This window comes from Phoenix dactylifera, chromosome 8 (assembly GCF_009389715.1).
Source record: "Phoenix dactylifera cultivar Barhee BC4 chromosome 8, palm_55x_up_171113_PBpolish2nd_filt_p, whole genome shotgun sequence".
NCBI lineage: Eukaryota > Viridiplantae > Streptophyta > Magnoliopsida > Arecales > Arecaceae > Phoenix > Phoenix dactylifera.
In genome coordinates, this window is record NC_052399.1 from 5,718,094 (window position 1) to 5,740,763 (window position 22,670).

At 38.5% G+C, this 22,670-nt stretch overlaps 4 protein-coding genes across 4 annotated transcripts; all 4 read left to right on the forward strand.

The window, feature by feature from the left end:
* Positions 1-304: 304 nt before the first annotated feature.
* Positions 305-6,961, forward strand: LOC120111473. Its single transcript, XM_039128527.1, has 5 exons — positions 305-513; positions 3,273-5,573; positions 5,655-5,966; positions 6,052-6,151; positions 6,233-6,961. The coding sequence occupies exons 1-5, from the start codon at positions 305-307 to the stop codon at positions 6,959-6,961; spliced, it is 3,651 nt and encodes a 1,216-aa protein (XP_038984455.1).
* A 593-nt stretch (positions 6,962-7,554) lies between these two features.
* LOC120111474 lies at positions 7,555-10,246 on the forward strand. Its single transcript, XM_039128528.1, has 4 exons — positions 7,555-7,675; positions 7,772-8,095; positions 8,204-8,265; positions 10,213-10,246. The coding sequence occupies exons 1-4, from the start codon at positions 7,592-7,594 to the stop codon at positions 10,244-10,246; spliced, it is 504 nt and encodes a 167-aa protein (XP_038984456.1). The 5' UTR covers positions 7,555-7,591.
* A 952-nt stretch (positions 10,247-11,198) lies between these two features.
* LOC120111541 (16.9 kDa class I heat shock protein 2-like) lies at positions 11,199-11,969 on the forward strand. Its single transcript, XM_039128784.1, has one exon. The coding sequence runs from the start codon at positions 11,287-11,289 to the stop codon at positions 11,758-11,760; it is 474 nt and encodes a 157-aa protein (XP_038984712.1). The 5' UTR covers positions 11,199-11,286; the 3' UTR covers positions 11,761-11,969.
* Positions 11,970-20,336: 8,367 nt separating this feature from the next.
* On the forward strand, positions 20,337-21,241 carry LOC120111542 (probable calcium-binding protein CML18). Its single transcript, XM_039128785.1, has one exon. It carries the CDS (start codon positions 20,633-20,635, stop codon positions 21,155-21,157), a length of 525 nt encoding a protein of 174 aa, XP_038984713.1. The 5' UTR covers positions 20,337-20,632; the 3' UTR covers positions 21,158-21,241.
* The last annotated feature ends 1,429 nt before the right edge of the window (positions 21,242-22,670 follow it).

Genomic DNA, 22,670 nt, shown 5'->3' on the forward strand with positions numbered 1-22,670 from the left:
TGGGCCGGGTCGGCTCTGATACCATTTATAATGACTCAGGATCTCATCCAAAATGGCTAGCCGGAAGATATTATTTGGGTTCTTTGATCCTGTATAAGTATCCAAAATCTATCCAGTGAATAACCAATGTGGGGCTAAACACACATCCATACGGATTCTCACACCACCCTCTTTTTTTTGAATCACTTTTTTTTTTTCTTTCTATGAGCTATATCTATCGTATGCTCATCCGAGATTGGCCCACAATAAGAAGACTATAGGTAATCGGCTTTTTACGTGAAAGTACGAATAAGGTGGTTTGCCGATGGGCAATGCTGGTACTTTCTCTTCCATATTCGACTTGAAAGCTCTACATGAATGCTTATTTGCCTCAAAGGATTCAAATTTCTATGGAATTTCTACAAGTAGAAATATAGTTACTAGTTTCTCGGATGGCAAGGAGAATGGTTTTACAGATCTTGAGAGTGGACTCCTTGCTCGGAACTCGATAGCAGCACCCATCCCGCACGGAAGGTAATAAAAGATCAAGCTTGTGGATTAGTATCATGAGGACAGTTAGCTAGTGTTTGGTTTGTTGATGCTTTGGAGCTGTCAAGACTCGCTAATCTCATCTCCACCTAAAGATCGTGACATGCGAATAAATTGCTCTTACACGCCTAACATACACTACCAGAAAACGCGCGTATAGTGACGGAAAATTCGTGACGGACCGTTATCAGTCACTATTGGTGACGGATTAGTGACCGACAGAAATTTGGTCACCGTGGTGTTAACTTAGTGACCGATTAGTGACAGACCGGTCACAGAATGCGCGGGTAGGATGGGCGCCAGAACTTAGCGACCATCATAGTGACAGGGTATCTGTCAGCAATATGATAACCAAAATTGCAACCAGACAGTGACAAATGCAGCCGTCACAAATATCGTAACCCAAGTATTTATAAATTTTTAAAAATTATTTTTGGCGGTGACAGGTTATTAACAAAAATTTCCGTCACCAAATTTAATTTTTAATTCCAAAAATATTAAAAATATTATTTTTGAGTAAATCTAAATTTTAAAAAAAAGATAAAAGGAGGAAAATCTAAAATGAAACTAAGTGTGCCCGCCGTTCCGCCCAAATTTCTTCGATAACCCAAATTCCAATTTTTCTCCAAAAAACTCAAATTCCTTCTTCTCATTTTCAAATCTCATGGTGTCGCCCATGACCCATTTGCACCCCTATTGCAACTTTCCTGCAATGGGATTGGATTTTGGAAGAAGGTCTGGAATTTTTTTACCATGCTTTATAGTTCAAAATTATTTTTTCCTTCATCCAATCAGCTTTATAGATAAAAAATAGCTTGATATGAAATTTGGGTTGCAAACCGACTTAGCCCACAGCCTTATAGGTTAGAAATTGTTTAATATGAAATTTGGCTTGCAGACCGACTTCTTAGTGGAGTCCCGAGTTAGTGATTTGGGCGGCTTCCCATCTCCTCTCGTCTCCTCCGCCTGCGGCCTCTCCTCTCCGACTCCCCCTTGCCGACTACATCACGCCTCCTCTCCTCTCCTCCACCTCCCCTCCGGCTTCCCATCTCCTCTCCTCTCCTCCACCTCCGGCCTCTCCTCTCCTCCACCTCCGGCCTCTCCCTCTCCTCTCCGGCTACATCACGCCTCCCGATCGCGGCTACATCACCTCGTCGACGCCCCTCTCCTTCTTGCTCGTCGGCTAGAGTTTTCAGAACCCACAACTGGGCTTTCCGGAGGTAAACCCTAACCTACCGAGGGTTTCATTATTTTTTTGCTCGGCTCCTGTGTTCATCTCCTTCTCACCCGGGATCAAACTTGTGGCTACATCACCCCGTCGGCGCCCCCCTCTTTCTTGCTCGTCGGCTAGGGTTTTCAAAACCCTAAACTGGTTCTTCCCGGAGGTAAACCCTAACCCCATTTTCTTTTACCCCATGATAACAAAGTAAAAGAAACGATGGTGTTCATCTCCGCCTGTGTTTGCATCTCTTTGTTTGCATTGTGAATAAGCCTGTCTCTGCTTTCGGGACTGCAGCAGGCTTGGGAGACTTCTTATCGATTCCTTTACATAATATTTTGGATTGAAAAAAAATCAGCCTCTGAAATAAAATGGAAAAAGAAAAGGTGGATCTGTCGGCGCCCCCCTCCCATTTTAATTTTTAATATGCTGGAATTATTCTTGATGCAACTCGAGTTGTATTGCAAGCGTTATTGTTCAATCTTAAACCCATTTGTTAAGCTCTGTTATTATTGTTAAGCTCTGTTTAAGGGAAGCAGTTGTTCAATCATGGTCTGTTCAATCATGGTCTGTTTAAGCTCTGTTTGCAACTCGCTTGAATCAGAGATTATTATAGACCCATTTGCAGCCCAACTTGCTTGCAACTCGAGTGGAAGGACTTGTCTAAAATCAGCTCTGTTTAAAAAATCTTAAACCCATTTGCCAGCTCTGTTGTAATTTCATATGAAAATAAGCTCATGGATTTTAGTGATTTGATGGTTTCTTTGTCAGCTCTGTTGTAATCTTAAAATAAGCTCATGGATTTTAGACCTTTGATGTCTAAAATAAACCCATTTGCCAGCTCTGTTGTAATCTTAAAATAAGCTTTGTTGAAAAATAAGCTGTTGTAATTTTGAGGGTTGATGGGTTGGGACTCTGTAAAGTTCATGGATTTTAATACTGGCTGCTATGTTATTCATTACTACAATCATTGTTCATCTGCAAGGAAAAATGGAAAGTGGTGGAAAGTGGTGTTGCTTCATGGTTGTGACTTATTTTCAGTGTGCAATCAAGAAGCTGGTCAAAAGGCTTGCTAAGAAGTACCATCTTTCCTAGCATCAGAGGCAATCATGTATATTGACATTTGTTCTATGTGAAGCAGATAGTATTCCATATGTAAATTTGGATGATTTGACTTGTATTCCTTGTCTTTGTAAAAATTAAATGCTTTTTGAATATTGCTGTTATTAGATGAATGAACAGATAACTTGTAAAGATTAATTCCTTATGTTCAGCTTTTTGTAAATATTGAATGTTTTTTTAATGTCAATGATGCTGGGACAAGATTGAATGAGTTATTTTTGTCATGCTTATGATAACTTCTCATTTTCATAAATATCATACCAGTTTTTGTTTCTTTTACATTTTTTTATGATCTTGCCTTTCGTGTTTTTAATGGTTCGGTTTTTCTTATGTTGTTTTCTTTTTTTATCATCTCTAATATTTTCTAGGCTCTCTTATGTTGTTTTATTTTTTTGATTTTTAGAGGAACTATGTCAGTTGATCGTAATTGGATGTACCACCGACTTAGTGAAAATGGTTATATAAGAGCTGAGTTCTGTGATGGAGTTAAAGGGTTCCTTGAGTTTGCATTTACTCAGTTAGAGTATTGTAGTGGTGATAAGATTAGATGCCCTTGTATAAGATGTGACAACCAGAAATTTCTTAACCGTGATACGGTCAATGTTCATCTTTTGAGAAAGGGGTTTACACCGGGGTATTCAACATGGTTTGCACATGGGGAGTTACTTGGTGCAGTTGCTCCTATAAGTACAAGTGCAGTAGAAGCATCGACATCAATGGATGTTGGTTGTGAACATGGTCAGCAATATAGAACCATGGTGATGGAAGCTATGGGCCCAGAAGAGGAACTTCATTTGAGGAGTGCACTTGAAGTTAATCATGAAGAAGAGCCAAACAAGGATGCTGCAGATTTTTATTCTTTGTTGAAAGATGCAGAAGTACCTTTGTGGGAAGGGTGTAAAAAACACTCTAAGTTATCTGCTATTAGTCAATTATTAAATTGCAAGTCTGAATTTAATATGAGTATATCTTGCTATGATCGAATCATGAAAATAGTGAAGAATATGTTGCCGGAAAGTGAGAAGCTGCCCCCTGATTTCTATCAATCAAAGAAGATGCTTCGGAAGTTGGGATTGGAGTATACAAGTATTGATGTTTGTGAGAATAATTGTATGCTATTCTATAAGAAAACAGAGAATTTGATTGAGTGTACCATTTGTGGTCATCCTCGATATAAACTCAGAAGAAATGATGGTGGTGGTAGGAGAAAAGATGTTCCTTATAGAAGGTTGCGATATCTTCCAATAACACCAAGACTTCAGAGGCTTTTTATGTCAAGCAGAACGGCTGAAAACATGTCATGGCATGTGAAGGGAGGTGATTCAGATGAGATGGTGCATCCTGCTTGTGGGGAGGCTTGGAAGCACTTTGACCGCATTCATCCATCCTTTTCTACCGAGCCTCGTAATGTGAGACTTGGGTTATGTACTGATGGTTTTAACCCTTTTAGCCAATCAGCTCGTCCTTATTCTTGTTGGCCAGTTTTCGTAACAGTTTACAATCTTCCACCATCAATATGTATGAAACGACCCTACATTTTTCTAAGTTTAGTCATTTCTGGACCTAAGAGCCCTGGCAAAAGTATCGATGTCTTGCTTAGGCCTTTGATTGATGAACTTAAAATATTGTGGGAAGTAGGGGTCAGCACTTATGACATTTTTAGAAAAGAGAATTTTCAAATGAAGGCAGCTTTATTGTGGACTATCAACGATTTTCCTGCATATGGCATGCTTTCAGGATGGAGTACGCATGGAAAGTTGGCCTGCCCGTATTGTATGGAGAACTCAAAAACTTTTACACTACAACATGGTGGGAAGACTTCTTTTTTTGACTGCCATCGTCAATTCTTGCCCATGGACCATGCATACAGATACCAAGTTGATGGTTTCTTCAATGGTAGAATAGAGACAGACCCCCCACCTCCTCGACTGTCTGGTGAGGAGTTGAAAAATAGGGTCTCTGCCTTGCCTAATATAACTTTTGGTTTGAAAGCCCCTAAGCACACCATTCCTGGATTCGGTAAAGATCATAATTGGGTGAAAAGGAGCATATTTTGGGAGTTGCCCTATTGGCATACACTACTTATTCGACACAATTTAGATGTCATGCATATTGTTCGAAATGTGTTTCTCAATATATTTTACACTTGTATGGATGTAAAAGGGAAGACTAAAGATAATGTGAAAGCAAGGCAAGATTTAGAGCTGTATTGCAAGCGTCCTAAGTTGAGGATTCAATTTGTTAATGGAAAGCTAGTTAAGCCTCCAGCTTCCTATGTATTGTCCAAAGACCAAGCAATGGAGGTCTGCGAGTGGGTGAAAGGGTTAAGACTCCCTGATGGATATGCTTCAAACATATCGAAGTGTGTTAACCTGGATGATTATAAGTTTTACGGGTTAAAAAGTCACGATTGTCATGTTTTCATGCTGAGATTGCTTTCAATTGCATTCCGTGAAGTATTGCCAGCACCAGTGTGGGATGCATTGACAGAATTAAGCTGTTACTTTAGAGATTTATGCAGCACAACTCTGCGTGTCCGAGATATGGAGGTTCTTGAGAAAAATATTGTGGTAACTCTCTGCAAACTTGAGAAGATATTCCCTCCTGCATTTTTTGACTCAATGGAGCACTTACCTGTTCATCTAGCTTATGAAGCTAAGGTTGGGGGGCCCGTGCAGTACAGATGGATGTACCCCTTTGAAAGGTAACAATTTCTGTAAATCCATTAAATAGTTTCTTTGTATCCATTAAATTTGAGAAATTAACATATTAATCTTATTTATAGGCTTATGCATGATATAAAGCAGAAGGTAAAGAATCGAGCATCGATTGAAGGTTCTATTGTCGAGGCTTACATCATAGAAGAAATATCAACTTTCTGTTCGCATTATTTTGAGCCTTCTATACAAACGAGGTTAAATCAAGTTCCCCGTAATGAAGACGAAGGGGAGTTTGATCTCATGGATCGTCTATCCATTTTTACTCATCAAGGTCGGCCTTTTGGGAAACCTTTTGGAAGGCATTTGACTACTCAGGAGTTTAGTGCTGCTGAATTATATGTTCTTCTGAATTGTGAGGAGGTTCAACCTTTTGGAAAGTAAGTTACACAAGTACTTAATTATAATCATGCTTAAAAATACATATGGAGTACAATATATGTGATTATAGCTTTTGTCTTGTAGGTATTTTGATGATTATATCCGCCAATTTTGTCCAAATATAAGCCAAATAGATTTGGAAAGACGACGCGAAATGGAGTTTCCGGCTTGGTTTAGGTCATATGTGAGTACATAATTCATAAATATAATAATAAATTAGACTTTCTCTTGATTTATTCTTATGATATTATTTTTATCATGCTAGGTTAACGACAGTAAAAATCATGTTGATGGGCGCTTAAAGGACCTATCATATGGCCCTGGGAATAAAGTTAAATGTTATAAAGGCTACTTTATGAATGGGTACAGATTTCACACCAAAGAATATGGAAAGGATAAAAGCACCTTCAACAGTGGTGTGTGCATTAAGGGAAGCAGTTACAATGACTTTGAGAGTGACTATTATGGGATGTTGGTTGACATTATCGAGTTAGACTATTTTGGGGTTGGTAATAAAGTAGTGTTATTCAAATGTGACTGGTATGATAGAGATAAGGGTATGAAAGTGCACCCTCAACATGGCCTCGTTGAGATCAATTACAAACTAAGACTTCCAACCAATGATCCTTTTGTATTAGCTCAACAAGCACATCAGGTGTTCTATACTGGTTACCCAGGTAAGAAGAAGAATCGAAGATTGTGGTGGGCAGTAATTAAGACAAAAGCTAGAGGTAGGTTCACTCCTAGTGTGACAGAAGAAAATTTTCTTGATTTTTATCAAGAAGAAAACCACAGGATTCCTACCCCAATCTCGATGACAGATGAGCTTGATGATCCAGACATTTTGGTTGGTGTTAATAGAGATGCAGAAGATATTGATGCAGCAGAAATTGAGTTGACGACTAACCAAATGGAAGAGGACTTTGAGGATGAAGAAGAAGATTTTGAAGATGAACAAACCGAGGAAGAGGAGCATGAGGCTGAGGAAGATTAAAATACAACATGCAACTTTGTGAATGCTAATATAACTAATTTTAGACTTATAAATTATAATTGTGCAGACATGAGAAAGAGCAAAGGGAAAGCAACAGGTCCACTGATTGTTCTTTACTTTGATTGGATTTGTTGACATTTACATTGTGAAATAACTACAACTTTTTATTGTTGTGCAGTTATGGCCAAGAAAAAAGGGAAACCAAGAGGTAATGGAAAAGCAGCTTTAATACTGGCTGCTACTCAAGTTCCTCCTCAACCTTCTAGGTTGCCTGAGCGTGTCGAGGATTGTTATGATGATGATGATTACATTCCTGATGGGGACATGATTGAAGAGGTGGATACAAATGAAGAAATAAACGATGAAGAAATGAATGGTGCAGTGCAAAATCATGAGGATACAATGAATGAGGATCAGATGAATGATGAACTTGGGATTGATCCAAGACAGAGCAATGGCGGAGAACCAACCCTTAAAGCCCCTGTTGATGCAAATGGAAAAGTGATTGTTATATCACTAATTTGAATTTATGTGTTTGTTGCATTTAAAGTATTTAATTTATTTTCTAATGAATATTTTTTAAATTACAGGTTTCTTGATTATGAGGTCAGTCACAAAGCTGTTGCTATCATGCGCCAATTTTTCAATGGTCCGTGGTTGTCATGGAGGGAGGTCCCTACACATGCTAAAGTTGGAATGTGGAACAAATTTGAGGTGATGTAATTAATTTATATTTCTTATCATTAACTTTTGCCCTTGTTACACATGCCAATTAATAAGTCTGATTACTTGCGACCTATATATTGTTAGGAGATACACACAATTCTTCCAGGACAATTGCATCATGTGCATCAAGTTTGGGACAAGCATTGTCAGCGACGGTTGACAACCTCATTAGGGAGGGTCAGAAGCCAAAAGCTTCTGGAAGCAAAAGGAGATTTAAATAAAGCCCGTGATAAACCCCCTAATTGGATCTCTAGAGAAAATTGGAATAAGCTAATTGATATTTGGATCTCCCCAAAATGGAAGAAGAAATCAGAAGCCAACAAAAATAATAGAAACACCATGAAGAATGGTAGCATCTCTAAACACTGTGGAGGATCAATCACATTTGTCAATCATGACGAACGATTGGTGCATATCTTTATTCAATTAGATTTCTATAATAATTTTATATTATTGTTCAATCATCTTAAATTAGCCCATTATATGTTAATGAATTTTTTCTTTTCTTTTTTGTAGAAATTAAAGTTAGGTAGGGAGCCAACAATAGTTGAATCTTTTAATCGGACGCATAAGACAAAGCAAGGCATGGGAGGATATGTAGATAAGAGAAGTGAAGCTGTCATAGTAAGTATAATTTTTTTATGATTCATAAATATTATTGAGCTTGCTTATGTTTATCTCTTGTTTGATCCACCATAATGTTTTTCTCTTCTTTTAAATCAACTGGCAGGCAAAGTATTCAGCTGAATACTCCAAAAAATATGGTGATGCCTCCACCTCAGATGCTCCTCCACGTGATTATGACTTGTGGTTTGAGGCAACTGGTGTCCCCACTCATGGCCATGTCTATGGCTTTAGTCCCCTAGAGGATCTCACTGGAATTATTGGGCAATCATCATCCTCTTCCACCTCTACAAGTCAAGCTCCAGAGCTGTACACTCATGAAGACCTTCTACGTATTCTTGAGCAGGAAAAGAAAAAATGGCAAGAGGAGGTTCTTCAAAAGATGAGAGAAGATATTGGCTTTGGACCAAGGCATGCAGATCGGGGGAGTAATGGTGATTCTGGTTCTGCTGATCATGCTTCATTATAATTGTTTTTGCCTTAGATGATAGGTCTTTGCATTCCTAGGAGGAATGAAATCTCTGTTGATCTTTATGACATATTTTTAGACTTTGATTTTGATGGATTCAGGACATGTTGATGCCAATTTTGAATGACATTTAAAATGACTTTTGCGTAATGTTGAATGCCTTTGCTATTAATGATATTATTATTATTATTATTATGAGCCAATCAATGTACCAAATGTACCAGGTTATTAGATTGTGATCGGTGACCAAATTTTGGTTACTAAATTGTTTACCAAGTATTGTGACGAGCAGTCATAAACTTAGTGACAGGATTTTGGTTAATAAAAATTGATTTTGCTCAGCGCGTTTGTAACCAATTAGTGACCGTAAACTTATCACTAGGTCAGTGACGGGATTAATGACAAATGTAGTGACAAAATGTGTGACCATGTCTGTGACGACTAAATCTGTCACTAAAGGTTGTGACAGATTAGTGACCAAATTTGTGACCGCATTCTGTAACAAAATCAGTAACCAAGTTACCTTCGTCACTAACTCCGCAACTAGATAGTGACGGAAAATATATAATTTCTTAAATATTTAATTCTTGAATTTGTAACGGCTTAGTGATGGCGGTTCTGTCACGGAGGTTAGTGACGGGAATCGCCGCCGTCACTGAGAATTTAGTGACGCGTGTTTTTGTAACCAAGTCAGTGACGGGAGCTCCGGTCACAAATTCCATATTAGTAACCGGAAACACGGTATAGTGACGGGAATCTCCGTCACTATACGCGTGTTTTCTGGTAGTGATAGAAAACTAACCGGCCCAATGAAGTATAAAATCTAGCAGAAAAGTATGAATGTCTGACCAACACTCATAGTACTTAAAGGATGCAAGCAAACAGTAACAAACATCTGAGCCAAAGATTTTTTTCCTTTTTTTTGATATCTTTATTTCTCTTTCATCTTCTTTTTTTGGACTAGAATCGCACCTATGCACTGAACCTAATATCTCATATAGATTTCACCTCAATCTACTTGTCAAACTTGGCATTGTCGGCCAAGTGGAACCGCTGGAGGAACTTGTTAGTTGTTACTGCTCCTCTCGATCAAACATAAGTCATTCTGAAATATTCTACTTTTATATACTCAACTAAACATGCAAAAACCATTTTTCCAACCATCATATATCGAATCATCAGCTTCTACAAAAATATTCTAGTGAAGAAAAATTCTTCCTTGAATCAAACAATTCTGAAGAGTTTCAAATGGGAAACCTTGGAAGGGATCTTAATAGGCTGAGAGAGAGAGAAGGGATCGAAGTTGTTGCTGCATCGGCTCAAGGATCTTGGAACGAGATCTGTATCTTTCATGTTGTGCAGTATTTAGGGTCGAGAGAGTGGGAATTTATTACCATGGAGCTACTTTGATTGGAGCTGAATATTGGAACAGATTATTGGTGATGGGAGGAAGCTTGGATCTCTGAAGGATTTATATAGCAAGAGATGGGTACGTACTGAAGTTTCTAGGCCGATGCTGTTTTTTTTTTTGTGGGAGTGCAAAGAATGACTCGAACACACCCATGGCCAAAGGACGGACTTTTGGTGGGATTGTTTAGGATGGCTCTCGAGCCCTCTCAAGGCCGAATCTGCTCATGCCCAAGGGTGCTTTTTAAAATGCTTTATCCAAGAACAAAATAATGCCAAAAAGATGGGATTGAATTGCTAAAAGAATCTACAATGTATTCAATTCTTTTAATAACGGAACGGACATGGTTTACTGTAATGTAGAAATGACTGTGTTTGTATTGGATTCTATTTCGTGACACTGAGACTCATCAACACAATATTGATTCTATCAGCAAAGTTTTTCTCAAAAGAATTCCACCACAAAATATATATGCCTTTTTTTTGAATCTGTAACATAGGATCTTTATTTAATGTTTCAATTGGATTGCGAGAAACGAAGAACTTGGAGTATCTGAGTATCAGTGCTCCCCAGAACGAACAAGGATACCAGAGTTCTAGAATCAGAATCAGTTTTGGTGAGCTATCAGTGTTGCACATTTATGAAAAGGAATATAGCCATCCGTGACTGCATGTTTTCCGTTTTTTAGGACGAACAAAATTCACAGGCCAGAGGTAGCATGGAGACTTTTGTTATAAAAAAATAAAATGAATAAATAAAATGATAAACCCAGACTCAGGAAGAGAAACATGTGGACCGCATATTTTGGGCCCTATTCGGATAGCCCATCGCAAGCCCATGGGCCAGGGCAGAGCTAGAGAGGTGGTAGCGTCTTCTGGAAAGCTGTGGTTCGTGGTCGAGCATTCCAGAGCCATCCACGTGTCCCCGAGGCGGGTCCGCACTAATGAAGTCCGGAGACTTCCAGACCTATCCATCCTGTATCTATAAATTACCAGGACTGGGTCCGGACAATCATGTCGAGTAGAAGCCGTTCCATTTGAGAAAGCATTTAAAATCCGAAGCTAATTTTCCACCGCCGACGAGCACAACCCAAGCAAAATGTCGATCATCAGGCGGAGCAACGTCTTTGACCCCTTCTCCCTCGACGTCTGGGATCCTTTCCAGGGCTACCCTTTCGACACCTTCAGCTCCCTTGCGGAGTCCCGCCCCGGCTTTGTGAGCGAGACCTCCGCCTTCGCCAACACCCGCATCGACTGGAAGGAGACCCCGGAGGCCCACATCTTCAAAGCCGACCTCCCCGGGGTTAAGAAAGAGGAGGTGAAGGTGGAGGTAGAGGAGGGCAGGGTCCTCCAGATCAGCGGCGAGCGCAGCAAGGAGAAAGAGGAGAAGAACGACAAGTGGCACCGCGTCGAGAGAAGCAGCGGCAAATTCCTCCGGCGGTTTCGGCTGCCCGAGAATGCCAAGGTGGACCGGGTGGAGGCGTCCATGGAGAACGGGGTGCTGACGGTGACCGTGCCGAAAGAAGAGGAGAAGAAGAAGCCCGAGGTGAAAGCCATCGAAATCTCTGGCTGAATTCATACAAGAAGCGCCGCATTCTAGAGGCGTTCGTTGTTGATGCTGCAGTCTCTTTCATTCGAGGGAATAACGAGTATGTGTCGTTGTATAAGTGTTTGCATGTGTTAGCGCGCCTTCTTGTCCCTGAACGTCTGTTAAAGAGCTAATGTGTTTGCCGCTTTGCAATGAAATAAGAACAGTCTTTGCGAATTTACTTGGATATTTTATCTCCCTCTTTTTGAATGAAAGCATGATTTCTTTTCTTTTTTTGTCTTTGATCAAAGGGGAGTCCAAGGTGCATCATGGCAGCCCCAAGATTTTGTTTTGTTTTTTAAAACAAGATTTTAATCAATCCATTAACAAGGTAATTAATAATGAATTTTCAGGTTTGTGGCTGTATGCTGTTAGTCGACTAGAGACCTAAAATGTCGAAGAAAGAGGATCAGTTGAAACCACCTCGACGGCGCTTCTCTGGTTCCTCTCTTTTCCTCTGTTTCTCATCGTGCACCGCAAACAAAATGCATTCCTTAGGCGCAAGGATTAAGGTATTTTGTTTAGATTTTTTACATAAATACTTTCCTAAATATCAGATTTTGTATGAATATTTTTTTAAAATTCATATATATATATATATATATACACCATCGTAAAACGCTTATTTTACTATTTTATTTTTTTTTATTTTTATTTTTGCATATGTACCTATGCTACTAACGATATTAAAAAATTAACGGTTTCAAATTAAAATGACTAAAATATTTTTAATGGGTAGATATGGAAATAGATCGTGATTCTGATAGCACGAAAAGAAACTAAAAACAATAATATAATTTTAAAATTTTATTTTATTTTTAATTAATATAAATATGATTTTTTTCAACACGGATATTTATACAATAATAAAGTTTACGAGGGTATATATTATAAATATTAATTTTGGAAGGGTATATATGCAAAATTCGATATTTAGAAAGGTATTCATGCAAAAAAAAAAAAAATTTGTTTATTCATTTAGAAGATTTGGAGTTTGAGGAGTTAAGCAATGGAAAGGATTATTTAATTATCTTTGGAATCTTTCATTCCTATCAGTTTGCATAAGAACTTTTTTGGAAAAAAAAATGGTATTATCCAAAGTTTTGGAATTTCTTGATCGAGCAGTTTCTTGATATTTGGATATTCTTCTTCTACACGCTGTCCTTTCCGTTGCCATCTTCTATTTTAGGCTTTTATTCCACTTGGGTTTCAGAGAGGGTCCTAAGGAGGGTAAGCACCAATTCTAATTCAATTTGTAAAGAGTGGCTGATTTCAAATCTGAACTATCAAATCAATTTTTTGAGGAGGTTGTGCTACATAATTCTTTTTCGTTTCTATAAAATTATTTAGTGGTGCTGCAGTGCTAAGGATCATTAATTGAATCTTGCATGAGAAAATCTGATTTATATCTTATTACCCAAAACTGAACAATAAGCAGCCATAAGCAACTTGTACAAAAAAATAATATTAAAATTATAGAAGCAGAAGCTGATCGTTGCATCTGCCTAGTTACTGATTGTCCTCTTGATCTGAAATCAGCTCAAGATGTAAATCCATCAGGCTGGTCAACCCATGGCGTCGCAGGCCCGCCAGTCATTAGATGAAAAGGTTTCGGGAAAAAGTGGCGTTGCAGCGCACTTTTCAGAGCATTGGTGATCGTGGATGCTATGCCCTGACAGATAGTGAAAAAGAATATATATATATATATATATATATATATGTATATATATATATATATATGTATATATATATATATATATGTATATATATATATATATGTATATATATATATATATATGTATATATATATATATATATGTATATATATATATATATATGTATGTATATATATATATGTATGTATATATATATATGTATATATATATATATGTATATATATATATATGTATATATATATATATATATATATATATATATATATATATATATATATATATATATATGTATATATATATATATATATGTATCTATATATATATATGTATATATATATATATATGTATATATATATATAATAACATTTTTTATACATATTCTTTTAAATATTAGAATTTGTATAAAATTTTTTTAAAATTAATATTTGTATGTATATCCTCATCAAATACTTGTTTTGTATATATATTCTTTTTTATATGTACTCATGCTATTTATTGGTTTAAAATTAAAATAACAAAATATCATTAATAAATAAATATGCAAAACGAAATATTTATAAGAGTATAATACAAATAGCAATTTTGAAGAGTATTCATGCAATTTTATTGCTTTCAGAAAGTGGATGCAACGACGCTCTGAAGACAGAAGGGGCTTTGGGGCACTCTGACCCGATTGCATCAATATCCGTGCTGTTGAGTGTGCCCTTCGGTCGAATACCAAGCTTGCCGACTTGATGGCAACTCAGACCACCACTGCGCCGGAGAAGGCGACGGCCCCGGAGGACAAGCAAGGGGACGCGACCACCTCCTTGTGGTCGGAGGTGGAACAGGGTCCCTAGAGGCAGATGTGGACCAATCACCATATCACGGCGGAGGAACTGGCGGTGCTCCAAAGCCTTTTTATAGAGGTGTTGGAGCTACCGGCTGCTCGTGTGGGGAGGGAGTGAGAGGCATGGGCATCGTTGGCAATGGTTGTTCGGAGCTTGGGCTGCTAGGTTTCGGCAGTGGGTGGCGCGCGACCTCCGGTTGTGGGGCAAGCTGGCGTACAACGTCGATTTCTTCCCGATGGCGGAGGGCCTCACGACTTTCAGATTCTGGAGCATGGTTGGTCGGGATGCTACGTTGGCCAACGATCCGTGGTTGGTGGCCAGCCAATTGCTAGCGATGGAGGAGTGGCGCCCCAACTTTGTCTCAAGAATCAACACGGTGAGTCGAACGGTGGTTTGGCTGCGGCTGCCCTACCTCCCCCCATGAGTTCTAGGATAAGGATTCCCTGCTTGAGATTGCTACGGTGGCGGGCCGGCCAATGCGACTGGATGATGTTTCCGACTAGCTCCGGTGGGCAGGGTATGCACAGATAAAGGTTAAGATCGACGCCCTCGGTCCATGGCTTAGATTAAATCAACAGCACAAATATTATAGCCCGATTTGGGTTCTAAGCGGGTTGCGCTAATATGGCCATGTGTAGGTATCTTTCATGTGCTTTTTAGAGAATCGCCCATTTTCATAATCGCGGCCTCACGACTGCATATATAGGTGAGTCCTAATAAGGAAACTAGCAAGAAAACTCTTGCCTCTTGGGTCTTGGACTCATTAAGAGTTATACAAACAAATTCATCCTACCGCTTACTTTTATGAGCACTAGCGCTATAGGGATGAGAAAAACATAAAATAGTGCTTCTCTTAGTCATACTCCAGTTTGTTTCTACCCATTGAACCTTTTAAGGTTGGGTTCCCACCGTGGTGATCTATCTTTATGGGCTAAGCCTCATCCCCCTCGACGATACTAGAACTACTGTTTTAGACAAACTTTTTGTAAGCTGATCAGCCAAATTATTTTCTGATTTTGCAAAATTTAAAGCAATAACGTTATTTTTCAATTTGTATCTTAATGATTTATGACGCATTTTTAAGTGTCTTTTCATTTTTATATTGGCATTTTCTTGGTTGCACTTATCTATTACAGATTTACAGTCACAATGTAAGAAGACAGGTTGTGAGGATCCGTACGGGCGTGTGTTTAGTCCCACATCGATTATTCGCTGGGTAGATCTTGGGTACTTATACAGGATCAAGGAATCCAAACAATACCTTCCGGCTAGCCATTTTGGGTGAGGTCCTGGGTTGTTACAAATGGTATCAGAGCGGACCCGGCCCATAACTTATGTGGACTAGGGAACACTGCAGCACAGATCTATTGGGGTTGACCACGGACAGATCGTGGTGTTTGTAATTAGATTTGAATGGATTTGAACCCTTAGCCTGACGAGGACGTCAGGGCTTGAACGGGGGGAGTATGTGAGGACCCGTGCGGGCGTGTGTTTAGTCCCACATCGGTTATTTGCTGGGTAGATCTTGGGTACTTATACAGGATCAAGGAACCTAAACAATACCTTCCGGCTAGCCATTTTGGGTGAGGTCCTGGGTTGTTACACAGGTGGTAAAGATGACTCATCTGCAGGAAAGTCTATTAGTAGATCTCTGAGCTACTCAGCCTTAGTGTTAATGGTGTCTAAAGCTATCAGTTCAGATTCAATGGTACTCCTAGATATCAAGGTTTGTTTGGTGGAATTCTAAAACACAGCAGCATCTTCTAGAAGAAAGATATATCCTGTGATCTAGTTGGCATCACTATAGCCTTCTATAACAGTAGGAAATTCACTAAAGTGCAAATTATAGGACTTGGTAATCTTAAGATACCTAAGAATTCTCTCTAATACTGTCCAGTGATCTTTATTTGGATTAACAATATATCTACTAAGTCTATTCACAGCATATACTATATCTGGCCTAGTGTAGTTTGCTAGGAATCCTAGTGAGTCTATAATTTGAGCATATAGGCTTTTAAAGATAGGAGTTCCTAAGTTCTTCTTAAGATATGTAGAGTGATCAAAGGGAGTAGAAACAGGCTGACAATCGGTATAATTAAATTTATTGAGAATCTTGTCAGTAGGGGATAACTTAATACTATTTGTACTTCTAATTATTTTGGTATTTAAAATTAAGTCAGCTTGTCCCAAGTCTTTCATATCAAACTTATGATTTAAGAATTGCTTTACTTCATCAATTATCTGAAAATCTGTCCCAAAGATCAGTATATCATCTACATAGAGGCACAAGATTGCAAGTTTAGTTCCAACTCTCTTATAGTATACACATTCGTTTGTACTATTGATTTCAAAACCAAATGTCAATATGGTTTCAGAAAATTTCAAGTGTCATTGCTTTGGTGTTTGTTTAAGACCATAGAGAGATCTGACTAGTCTGCAAACTTTATTTTCTTGGCATGAGATTATAAATCCCTCTAGCTGGTCCATATAGATTTTTTTATTTAAGTCTCCATTTTAAAAAGCTGTTTTGACATCCATCTGATGAATTACTAATCTATGAATGGAGGCTAATGCTATAAGGATCCTAATTGTCGTAAACCTAGCTACGGATGCATAGACATCAAAGAAATCTATCCCAAGTCTCTGAGTAAAATCCTTGGTAACTAATTTAGCCTTAAATTTATCTACAGAGCCATTAGGCTTAAATTTAAAGATCCATTTGCAATCTATAGTTTTCAGCCAGAAAAAAGATCAGTCAATATCCAAGTATTGTTTTGAATAATTGATTGCATCTCATTGTCTACAGCTTCCCTCCAAAAAGGTGAATCTAAGGATTTCATTGCATCCTCAAAAGTAATTAGAGAGTCTTCTATAAAAAAGGTGGAAAAGTCATCTCCAAATATTTTCTGTATCCTGGATCTCTTACTCCTCCTAGGTTCTGCTTCTACTTCTATTTCTCTTGTCTTTATTCTACTAGAGCTACTAGCTATACCACTATCTACTCTAGTCCTAAGTGGAAAGGTGTCTTCAAAATATATTGCATCTCTAGCTTCTATGATAATGTTGTTGCTAATATCACTTTCTTCTGAATTAATCCCTAGAAATCTATTGGCATTACTATTAGCTGCATATATTATGAATATTACATTCACTGTTTTAGGCCCTATTTTCTTTCTCTTAAAATCAAGTATTTTTTACTTTTTCCAAGCACCCCTACACTTTCAACTAGCTAAGATTAGGTTTTCTATGTTTACAAACTTCATATGGAGTTAGATCATTATTTTTGGAGGAAATCCTATTAAGGATATAACAGACTGAAACTAAAGCTTCCCCCCACAAATTTTTTGGTATTCCTGAGCTTATAAGCATAGAGTTAACTATATCCATTAAAGTCTTATTCTTCCTTTCTGCTACTCCATTTGATTGGGGAGAATAGGAAGCAGTCACTTCATGAATGATTCCATGATCTTCCCAAAATTGAGTTATATCATTAGATGTATATTCACCTCCCCAATTTGATCTAAGGATTTTAATTTTCTTTTCTTGTTGGTTCTCAGCTTCGATCTTAAAAATCTTAAATTTACTGAGCACCTCATTCTTACTTTTAATTAGGTAGATGTAACAAAACTTGGATAGATCATCTATGAAGGTTATAAAGTATCTGTTACCTCCTCTAGAAGTTCTACCGGAGTCACAAACATCACTATGGATCAACTCTAATAGATCCAAATCCCTATTAACAGATTTAAAAGGCTTTCTAGAAAGTTTAACTTCTACACATATTTTATATTTCTCATAGTTCTTAAGATCACTTTTTGGTATTAAATTTAGGTTCATTAGTTGCTTAATTGTATTATAATTTATATGACTTAATCTACCATGCCAAATAGAAGGAAGTTCTATATTCATGATCAAAGAATTTTCATTTATTGAAGAAACTATTACATTCAACTTAAACAATCCTTCACTTAGGAATTCTTTTCCAATAAACATTACACCATGAGAAATTACAATGTTATTGGACTAAAAAACTAGACGAAAGCCTTACTGGACAAGCAAGAAACCACTAATTAGGTTTCTCCTAACGACCGAAACATATTGGATGCCATGCAGGGACAGGACTTTTTTAGAGGTTAGCTTTAAGTCTACACATCCCACTCCTAGCACACGTGCGTCCGTACTATTTGCCATGATCACAGCTCCTCCACTTAAGATCTGGTAAGAAGAAAACCACGAGCGATCCGATCAAATGTGAATACCAGCTCCGGTATCAATCTACCAATCAAGTGCTTGTAAAGTCATGTTAACTTCAGGAGTGAAGGAAATAGACCTGAAAGCAGTATCAGAGGAGCCAGCGCCGGAAGTCACCATGTTGACTTGAGCACTGATTGTGTGTGGACCTTTCTTCTTAGATTGAAGAGGTGCAATTTTCTTATAGAAGCACTGGGGAGACAAATGGTTGGTCCGACCACACACATAATAGAAACGAACACCACTTTCCTCCTTCTTCTTCTGCTTCTGGGATTGGATAGGTTTTCCATTATGGTGGTTAGGATTTCTAGGGTTGTAAGGTTTCTTTTTGTAATGCTTATTTTTGAAGGGGCGGTTCTGATTTTTTTTTAGGTGGAGGCTCTACATTATAAGCATTATTCTTGTGTCCAGTAGAGGTTTTACTCCTGAGCCTGTGTTGCTTTTCATTCCTAATGGAGTTCAAAACTTAGGTTAGGGTGAGACCTCTTTGGGTATGGCTTAGGGTCTTAGCAAAATCAGATCAGAAATTTAGTAATTATCTATCAGACAGGCTACCTGGAATGACTCATCCAAATTGGTTCCATTGGCCCTAAGTTGGTGGATCCGGATTTCAAAATAATGAATTTGGTCATTCATAGGCTTTGAGTCCACCATTCTAAAGTTATTGAAGTCGGAGGCCTTGAATCTCTTTACCCCAGCATCATCAAGATCATATTTGCTATCTGGTAGAAGCAGAAGGTTCAGTTTGGGAGGAGGATGAACTCCGATTTGGATTTGGATTTTAGCGAGTAGCAGGTCGTGAAGTAGTTGGGTTGAACCCATTATCAACTTCAATAGTGCTCTCACTTATGGCTGAAATCAATCTTAATGTGGTGAGCCAGAACCACATTTGGTTCTCCCACCTCCTAAAGTTATGGCCATCAATTTTTTCTAGTTTGGCACTAAGGTGGTCACTAGTGTTAGAGGCCACAGGATCAGAATTATAGAATAGAGACAGAAACCTGATTGAAGGCAAAAAATTCATGTCAATAGATTGCACTAATATTTATATTGAATTTTGGATGTCTAATTGATATATCCAAAAACTAATAGCCAGATCAGCTCCAGATCGGTGGTGGAGCACTAGGCTCACTTAAGTACCAACCTTTCTTAGGCACATATGCCTTTTTGATAAGCTTTTCTTTAACACTATTAGTTAGTAGATATAGTCACTAAAAATCACACAAATTCAATTTTTAGAAAATCCTAAGTGCAAACTTAAATTTGTTGTTATGGATTAACCAATTTTCGAATTTTTCCTGTGAATTTTTTAAATTAGTAATAATTGATTACTAATTAAGTGCTGGTAAAACAATTATTGTAATTGAGATCAAATATGTTAATTCAATGAATTATACGATTTATTACTTTATTAGAATAATGGATTACTAATTTTGTACTATTAAATCAAATATTGTAATTGAGATCTAAAATGTCAATTCAATAAATTATGAGATTTATTACCTTATTATAATAATTGATTACTAATTTTGTGCCAGCAAATCAAATATTGTAATTGAGATCTAAAATATCAATTTAATAAATTATAAGATTTATTATCTTATTAGAATAATTGATTACTAATTTTGTGCTAGCAAATCAAATATTGTAATTGAAATCTAAAATATCAATTCAATGAATTATAAGATTTATTATCTTATTAGAATAATTGATTACTAATTTTGTACCAGCAAATTAAATATTATAATTAAAATCTAAAATGTCAATTCAATAAATTACTTTATTGGAATAATGGGGTGAGATCTAATAAGTGAATACAATGAAAAAAAAAGAGCTTTAAAGCTATATGGTAATCGGAGGACGGATTTTGGCTTTTATGATTCGATTGGATATGGAGGGTATTTTCGTCCTCCAAGGATCTTGAGTTAAATGTATATGGACCGGATGCCATAAAGATATTAAGGCACGTCCAAATATGTACCGGCCGTTAATTTTCAGAAAGGAGAGCGCCGTTAGGATTCCGATATTAGGCCCGTACGCGAACATAAGCACTTCTTTGCCGCTAGTCCACTCCACTATAAATAGAATACGAAGCTCGCGATGGCGAAACCCCAGGAATCGAAGAAGCCCCCGGAGCCGGCCTCCATGAACGACGTCGAGCGGGTCTTCGCGCAGTACGATGCCAACGGCGACGGCAAGATCTCGGCGTCGGAGCTAGCCAACGTGATGCGCGCCCTCGGATCTGAGGTATCCGACGAAGAACTCAAAGCCATGATGGCGGAGCTCGACTCCGACGGAGACGGCTTCGTGGATCTGAATGAGTTTGCCGCGTTCCACAGCGGGATGGGCGACGCCGCCGGACGGGAGGGGGAGCTGAGGGACGCCTTCGCGATATACGATCTGGACAAGAACGGGCTGATCTCCGCGAAGGAGCTTCATCTGGTGCTGACGAGATTGGGCGAGAAGTGCTCCGTTCAGGACTGCTCCCGGATGATCCGGTCCGTCGATTTGGACGGCGATGGTAACGTGAACTTTGAGGAGTTCAAGAAGATGATGGGCAACGGCGGGGGAAGGAAGGCATCTGACGGCAGTGGATCTCCGTTGCCGTCGCCATCCTCTAAGTGATGTGGGATATTGTTCATTCTTAGACGTTCTTTGCATGGAGATGAGGGCTTAATTAGTCTATCAAATTTCTTATCTCATTTGAGACGTCATTATGGCTTGCGACCTGTAGTTGTGTGTTCTGGGATGCGTCTGAGAACTGACAATTACTAGTTAGAGGAATAAATAAGCTTTTTCTTTCTTTTGCTTTTTTTTTTTTTTTTTTTGGCGGAGAAGACGAGCTGGTACTCTATTCAGATTCCTTTTATAGTTTACTCTTATAACTTTTTCATTATGTTTAACTAGTCTTGCGAGAGGGTTAAGGTAGGGACTCAGGGCTTAAATTATCTTTGATATTGGAATTCTCTTGATGGGTTAAGAAGATATAGGTAGGAAGTAGAATTGTCCGTTTTCTTTGTTTTTTCTTCTTTCTTTTTTAGTTTCCGCAAGAGAGTGAAGGACCAAAAGGGGTTTCAATTGGTAATCCACTGGGCAGTGCACTGTTTTCTTTTAATTTAAACTTTAGAGATTTTTTTGGTACGCGTAAAAGAAGGGGACGTTGTAAATGTATTGTACTCCATCTGTTATGACTCAGGATCTCATCCAAAATAGCTAGCCGGAAGATATTATTTGGGTTTTTTGATTCTGTATAAGTACTCAATATCTACCCAGCGAATAACCGATGTGTGACTGAACATACACCTGCACGGATCCTCACATACTCCCCCCATTCAAGCTCCGACGTCCTCATCAGGCTAAGGGTTCAAATCTATTCAAATCTAATCACAAACACTATGATTGGCCCGTGGTCAGCCCCAATGGATCCGTCCTGCAGTATCCTCTAGTTCACATAAGTTATGGGTCTGGTCGGCTCTGATACCATTTATAATGACTTAGGATTTCACCCAAAATGGCTAGCCGGAATATATTATTTAGATTTCTTGATCCTGTATAAGTATCCAAAATCTACCCAGCAAATAACCGATGCGGGGCTAAATCACTACAAAAGAAAGGATATCTCCCGGCGCTTTTTTTGGTCTCTCCCGACGCTTTTAAGCGTCGGCGAATTTCCAGCCCACGCATCGCAAAGCGTGGGTCAGACGTCGGGCAGGTGGGCGTGGGTCGGGTTTAACCCGACGCGTCAAAAAAGCGTCGTCGCTCTATGCCGACGCTTTTAAGCGTCGTTCATTTTATACAAACCCGACGCTTAAAAGCGTCGGCGTACTTCAACCGACGCTTCCCACCGTATTTGTGTTGGACTATGCCGACGCTTTTAAGCGTCGTTCATTTTATACAAATCCGACGCTTAAAAGCGTCGGCGTACTTCAACCCACGCTTCCCACCGTATTTTGTGTTGGACTATGCCGACGCTTAAAAGCGTCGGTGTATGCTACTTGAGCGACGCAATAAAGCGTCGTTAACCATGGGTTAGAACGAGAAACTCGTTGCATGGCAGTTCTTCTTGCAGTCCTCCAGACAGGTGGGCATGCTGTATTTTCATCCAGACCAAAAAGATTTCTATAATGGTGGGAAGATT